The sequence below is a fragment of the Ixodes scapularis genome, unplaced genomic scaffold (assembly GCF_016920785.2).
Source record: "Ixodes scapularis isolate PalLabHiFi unplaced genomic scaffold, ASM1692078v2 PGA_scaffold3__209_contigs__length_174095766, whole genome shotgun sequence".
In the NCBI taxonomy this organism is placed as follows: Eukaryota; Metazoa; Arthropoda; class Arachnida; order Ixodida; family Ixodidae; genus Ixodes; species Ixodes scapularis.
Window position 1 is genome coordinate 163520014 of NW_024609868.1, and position 7086 is coordinate 163527099.

Below are 7086 nucleotides of genomic sequence, written 5' to 3' on the forward strand. Positions count from 1 at the left end.
ACCCCCTACAATAAGGCCCTCAGGGCGAAATGTAGGTAACGAATAAATAAATAAATAAATAAATGAACATTGCTTGGTACAGCTTTGTTTGAGACTTTATATTTTGACTAAAAATCTTTGTATAAGCTTTGTATAAAAAGCTTTGTATCCCAACTGAAAGTCCTGAACTTTCAGTTGGGATTGAGGTCACCGTGTACGGTGGAGGTGAAAACCAGTGTGGGTAGGATTGTATAGAGATCAAAGGATGACCTTGTGACGTCGGTGGTCGATGGTTAGATTGTGGGTATATAAGACTTTGAGGAAATAAACGCAGTAGCTGAGTTTGAGACGTTCTTTTTCCCTGTCTTTCTTCTTCGACTCCGTTTCCTTTCTTTTACCAAAGTCTCGGGTTTTCTACATAATGATTTGTATGAGACTTTGTAAAAACCGGGACTGCAGGCAGAAAGGACTAAACTCCTTTTTTGCCTGCAGTCCCGGTTTTTAAAAAGACTCGAATTTTCGTGCTGACAAGCACAGCGAAGTGACGTCACGTTTTTCTTGCGGAAGTGACGTCACTTCCTGCTTATTTTTCGTTCCGCCGGAGATGCTGTCACGACACATAGATGGCGCTAGCGAAGCCGCATGAGCTGCCATTTATTCGACATGTGGGCTTCTATAGACGTTTGCAAGCGCCGTTCCGTCTTAGCCTCGAACCGCGCGCCGAAACGACGCGCACTCTCCAACAGGGCGTTCTCTCCCCCGTCGGCGCAGCTAGCGGGGACGTCTCTCCGCATTTTCACTTCCCGGCAACATTGTGCCGTTTGTTGACTTTACGCTCGTTGCTTGGCGTGGGGACTGCGCCTTTTCGAAAGTTTCTTCCTCGGTGCGCCTTCTTTTCCGTCACTTCGTCCATAGTGCACGATGAATAATCCTACAAGGTCGTCAGGAGTGCACTGCGCTGTTTTCGGTTGTTCGAACAATCATCGCAAGAGGAACAATCAGAGACAGCAATTGTGCGCTGCTCACTTGCAAACGCCCTGCGAGTGTGGGATAGTTAAGTTCCACCGTGTCCCCAAGGATCCCGAACTGAAAAGAAAGTGGCTCTCCGCGCTGAACCGCAAGGACTTCAAGCCTACGGAACACACCCGGGTAAGTTCGACATATCTTTATCACTGTCGTGATCTTTTGCGTAACGCTCGTGCCTGATTCCAGGTGTGCTCGGCGCATTTCGTGACTGGGAAAAAGACGGGCGAGGATATCGTGCCGCAGCTTAACCTCGGGTATGCGCGGAAGGTAAATATGCCACTAATCGCAATAGAGTCCCATTTCTGATACACGCAGTGTGCCCTAAACGCTTGTGCACTGACAGGTTGTCGTTGGGAGACGCCGTTTGGTGCGTGACGCAAGTGAGAAACCGCTGATCACTAAGGTAAACGTCTGCATGGCTGATTGTAGATTCTCGCTTATAGTATGTGACCTCAACGAATGTGATTTCCGTTGCAGAAGCAAAGACTCTCCTCACAAGCTAGCTCTGGAGCTGTAAGTTGACCCACTGCAATATAATTGTTATCGCCCGCGCTGCCACAGGGGTTGTGCCTGACACGAAGTCATATTAGCTTCAGAGCTTGAACTTCACATGCATAGGATGTGGTGTCTAGCACTATTCTATTGCAATGACTATAAAAAGTTGCTGCATTCCTTTCAGGTCACCGACTGTACGCAACCCGCCGAGCAGGTCAACGTCTCGGCCTCGACGTCACAACCAACTGCTGCTGAGCACACGGTAGGTTCAAGTTAAGCTAGAGTTGATGTGAGCAGCAGCATGATCTGCTGAATGCGATAAACATATCTTGGGCGGTAATCTATTGCACTGAGCATGCAAAGCTGATGCGTTCCTTTCAGGTCACTGACTGTACGCAACCCGCCGAGCAGGTCAACGTCTCGGCCTCGACGTCACAACCAACTGCTGCTGAGCACACGGTAGGTCCAAGTTAAGCTAGAGTTGATGTGAGCAGCAGCATGATCTGCTGAATGCGATAAACATATCTTGGGCGGTAATCTATTGCACTGAGCATGCAAAGCTGATGCGTTCCTTTCAGGTCATCGACTGTACGCAACCCGCCGAGCAGGTCAACGTCTCGGCCTCGACGTCACAACCAACTGCTGCTGAGCACACGGTAGGTTCAAGTTAAGCTAGAGTTGATGTGAGCAGCAGCATGATCTGCTGAATGCGATAAACATATCTTGGGTGGTAATCTATTGCACTGAGCATGCAAAGCTGATGCGTTCCTTTCAGGTCATCGACTGTACGCAACCCGCCGAGCAGGTCAACGCCTCGGCCTCGACGTCACAACCAACTGCTGCTGAGCACACGGTAGGTTCAAGTTAAGCTAGAGTTGATGTGAGCAGCAGCATGATCTGCTGAATGCGATAAACATATCTTGGGCGGTAATCTATTGCACTGAGCATGCAAAGCTGATGCGTTCCTTTCAGGTCACTGACTGTACGCAAGCCGCCGAGCAGGTCAACGTCTCGGCCTCGACGTCACAACCAACTGCTGCTGAGCACACGGTAGGTTCAAGTTAAGCTAGAGTCGATGTGAGCAGCAGCATGATCTGCTGAATGCGATCAACATATCTTGGGTGGTAATCTATTGCACTGAGCATGCAAAGCTGATGCGTTCCTTTCAGGTCATCGACTGTACGCAACCCGCCGAGCAGGTCAACGTCTCGGCCTCGACGTCACAACCAACTGCTGCTGAGCACACGGTAGGTTCAAGTTAAGCTAGAGTTGATGTGAGCAGCAGCATGATCTGCTGAATGCAACAAACATGATTGCATGCGCATCACTACTGTGTGATGCACGATAGTAGTCTCAGGCTGGCAGTTGTACTGCAGTGACTAAATTGATCAGCGACGGCTTGGATCAGGTTGCCATAAATGGCAGACCGACCTCGCGCTGTCTAAACCCCCAAACGTCCAATTTGCATTTTTTTTGTGGTAAGGGAAACATTTTCATATACCAAAATATGTAAAGCTACAGCCCAAGTACTTCCAGCAAAATGACTACCTACCGAACGTTGCCAGTAACTGCTTTTATAGCTTTCAATGGAGACGCCGGCACTGCTGGGGAACTCTGTACAAGCAACCTCGGAGAGTGGCTCCTTGTAGTCTTGCCGCCTTAGCAGTTCATTGAGCCTCAGCAATGCTAAAGCTTTTTTAAACAATCTTTCTTTGGTGGTACACTGGCTGCCATAGACGCCCAAACGCTCCGATTGAGCTTTGATTTATAGTGAAATGAGGAGTAGCATAAATTGAGGAGGTTGTCACTTTAAAGAAACAGGGGACGGGGTGATCGAGAAAATAAGAAAGAAAATAAGATTATTCATGGCACAGTCGAAGCCAAGAGCATGAATAAATGATCAGGGTTTCATCCCTTGCATAGGGCGGAATAGCAGAGCTAAAACCATATTCCTGCGGGGCACGCCAAACCTCTAGCTTAACTCTCAACGCGGCGGTAGAAGAGAACGCTGTAGCAGACGACACGAGCAGCAAGATCCGACTGCAGCACCGTTAGTTCTCGTGACCGCCGCCTGTGCCACTCGCCTCCGCAGGCGAGAATGGAGAGCTGTGAAACCGAGCTTGCTCCAGTAACGTTGCTTATGGCTGCCCGTTGCCTGACCATTGTTGCTGGCCACATTTTCCAACATCTTTCAACATCGTCAGGGCAGCGTCTCATGGTTGCGAAGAGCAATTTCGGAAAGGGTCTACTTTCAGTACAGTGCTCCCCTCTTTGTCCTCCTTGGTTACGTCACCACACCCGTGACTTGGAAGAGAGTGTTAAAGTTGAGGGGTGCAACACACATGAATATGTTTTATTTTTAAATAATAAAAACAAACACACAGAAACAAAGAATCTTTTGTTATCCATCTGTTGTATGGCCTCTTTAAACTAGTTACTTTACTTCTATGACTATTAAACATGATTCGAGACAATTTAAGCACAGGCTTTTTCATTTTTGCACCACTTCGATAGTTGCTATTTCTCTTTGTACTGAATATTGTTCAGTTGCTCTCCAACAGAAGCAGCCTACTTTTTCAATTGATAAACTCTGATTTTGTTCACAGACAACTGATCACGGCCAAGTTCGCCCGGATGTGTGCCACCAGGGGATCCAGTGGGAAGACCCGTGTCTTTGCGACCATGCCTACTCGAGGCCCACTGCTCCAACTGCGACGTTTGGTCCTCATGGTGGTCGTAGCATTGAGGCGCGGGACATTTTCTTTTATACCGGTCTGCATGCAGATGTCTTTATGGAGCTGGTGAAAGTTGTACCAGAGTTTGCGACCACAAACTTCATGATGTCAGTAGAGCAGCAAGTTTTACTAACTCTGATGAAGTTGAGGCTGGGCCTTTTCTATGGCGATTTGTCTAGGAGGTTTGGGGTTTCAGTTTCCACCGTAGGCAACATTTTCCGTGCCATGCTTGCCACACTTGGGCGGATCCTAAGGAATGTTGTTGTGTGGCTCTCGAGAGAGACAATCTTCAGGAATGTTCCGCAGTCCTTTGAGGAGAATGGTTTTGCAGGCACTACTTGCATTTTGGATTGCACTGAGGTGTTCTTGCAGCGACCAAAAAAATTGCTCGCTCGAGCACAGACCTACAGCTCATACAAAGGCCACAACACTGTGAAGTTTTTGGTGGCTATTGCACCTCACGGATCAGTGATGTTTGTGTCCAAGGTGTACGGTGGACGGGCGTCTGACAAGCATATTGTAAGAGACTCGGGAATTATTTCCTACTTTGAACACGGGGATCAGGTGATGGCCGACAGGGGCTTTTCCCTCGATCCCGAAATGGAAGCAAAGGGTGTAGTACTCAATGTGCCAGCCTTTACTCGAGGGAAGCTTCAGCTGTCAGAACGAGAAGTGACAGAGACCAGAAGGATTGCGTCTGTTCGCATTCATGTAGAACGGGCAATAAATAGGATCAAATCCTACAGGATTCTGAAACAGGCACTGCCCATCCAGCATCGAAAGGTTGCAAATGAGATAGTCTATGTATGTGCAGGGCTATGCAACCTAAAGGGACCTTTGATCAAGAAGTGAGCTTTTTTCTTGAGAATTCTGGAGCAGTGAGGTCTGCATGGCATACCAGTTCCGAGTTATCACTTCTCTATCCTAGAAGCAATTGAAACTTCTACAAAACTGTATGCATGGAACTTTTCTTTTGTAATTGCCACTTCTTGCATTGCTTTTTTCGCCCCAGAGTTCCTTTAGATTACATTTATCTACACTATGTGAGTGTTTTTTTATTCAGTATTCATATATTTGAAACATACTTTAACACTACATGCTCTCGCATAACACAATGGCCTTCAAACCCAAGCTACAAACACGCCCTGCATAGACTCCAAATGCTATGCGCATACCCCTTCTAGTAAAAGTGGCTAGCAACATTTTGTCATATAACCCAAGTTCAGTTCCGCAATCTTGTCTGTTCTTTGTGTTACTATTTTTTCGGGCATGTTCCTACCGCTACCTTACGCAGGTCCAAGAGTCCACTGTGTATTTCTGTTGTGTATTAACGATTGCACATCTGCCAAGATTACATTTTTTTCATTATCTTTTGTGAAGGTGTTGTGTGGATAGAGCTAGATGGCCTGTCATAGTCACAGCATTGTGCTTGAAACTGTTTTTTTTTAATTTCTTGTTTTTCCTCTTATCTGAAAACTGTTGTACAAGCATGGCCCAGATTAGTTCAGCCAGTTGTAGCTAACAAACAGTGGCTTGACTTGTGTTAAATAATAGATTTTGAAGTAATAGGCCATGTTGAAATAACAAACTACAGATTTTGAAGTAATAAGCCATGGTGAAATAACAAACTACTCAATCAATACCACTGAAAACCATGGATAAGCGAAGCATCACACACATTGTATTGCACAAAACGACACAGTACACTGACCTGCCCAATCACATCTGTGCAAGCTGCTTGTACACATTTGAGAGTGAAATCTTTCCAGAGTTGGTGTCATCAACAAATGCCGGCAAAAGGCTCTTAAAGTAGAAGTTTCTGACCCTTGGCAGGTGGCAGTTCATAAAGTCCTTGCTGTATTGCACAACTGCAACCTCGTCGTGACCCTCGGACCACACATAGAAGTGACAGACGAGATTGCCAGTGCAGTGCATCGCAAACTGAACCTGGTGGTAGTACTTATTTTTTCCTTTGGGGTCCAGCACGAAAACCCCATTGCCATTCTTGCGGACATCATAGGTTCCAGATTCTAGTAACGCTGAGCAGTTTGGTACATTAGGACACTTTATCTCCAGAAGAGCATCAAGTTCATCGATGATTCCATCAGGGCTGGCTGCGAGCCATGGCAGCTCAGGACAGACCACCAGTCCTACTTGTCGAACAGCACAGTTGTATCTGTGCATGAACTTGCTCCTAGCTTTGGGTTCGCTGCGGCGGCCATGCTCGGTTGCTTTGTTCCCTCGAAAAGTCGGGTGAAGAATGTCCTGCACAGCTTTGGAAGGGTTGGTTGATGCCCTCATAGGTACCCTTTTTATCATGGACGATGTTAACCGCATGCGGCGGCTCTCGTGCCAGAGTGTGCAGTTGCCTTGCTCTGCCGTTCTTTTGCAGAGTAGGTCCATGGCAGGTGCATGGATGGCTACAAGCTCGTTGTATGCCTTTGAGCAGGCGGAACAGCTGTTGGGAAGGGTCGTTGCATCTTCATGGCTGCTGTGACCGAGTGAAGGCATTGTATCGCACTGAACTGCTAAAGGGGGTGCAGGGTCTCGTGGAGGCGCCATCAATGTCTCGTGAAACAAGGTCCCCGAGATCTCCATGAGCCCAGCAAGGGGGCCCTCCTTAATGTGCTGAAGCCGCTCCTCATGCGTCTCATACCGAATCACATCTACAGTCCCCTGAATTTCTGAGTTTTGTTCTTCTCCAAACGAAATGTTATCTAGGCTTGCTGCAGTTACATTACGTTTTGTGCCTCGGTTCCAGGCAGCAGCTTCGTCAGTGCAAGCTGTGCCGGTCATCCTGTTCGTAAAAGCGTGTTCTAACTTCCACAAAATGGCTCCCACATGGCTACAC

At 47.4% G+C, this 7086-nt stretch overlaps 1 protein-coding gene across 1 annotated transcript; it reads left to right on the top strand.

Annotated features, from left to right (window-relative positions):
- The first annotated feature begins 419 nt into the window (after positions 1-419).
- Positions 420-6858, top strand: LOC120840343. The gene is made up of 11 exons (XM_040210828.2): positions 420-1128; positions 1192-1272; positions 1349-1408; positions 1483-1518; positions 1685-1762; positions 1882-1959; positions 2079-2156; positions 2276-2353; positions 2473-2550; positions 2670-2747; positions 4107-6858. The coding sequence occupies exons 1-11, from the start codon at positions 901-903 to the stop codon at positions 5085-5087; spliced, it is 1854 nt and encodes a 617-aa protein (XP_040066762.1). The 5' UTR covers positions 420-900; the 3' UTR covers positions 5088-6858.
- The last annotated feature ends 228 nt before the right edge of the window (positions 6859-7086 follow it).

Excerpts from the sequence above, each read along its gene's own strand:
- LOC120840343 (XM_040210828.2), top strand. The coding sequence starts at position 901 with ATGAATAATCCTACAAGGTCGTCAGGAGTGCACTGCGCTGTTTTCGGT. Across the intron at positions 2,157-2,275 it reads CAACTGCTGCTGAGCACACG|GTCATCGACTGTACGCAACC; the intron begins GTAGGTTCAAGT and ends CGTTCCTTTCAG. Across the intron at positions 2,551-2,669 it reads CAACTGCTGCTGAGCACACG|GTCATCGACTGTACGCAACC; the intron begins GTAGGTTCAAGT and ends CGTTCCTTTCAG.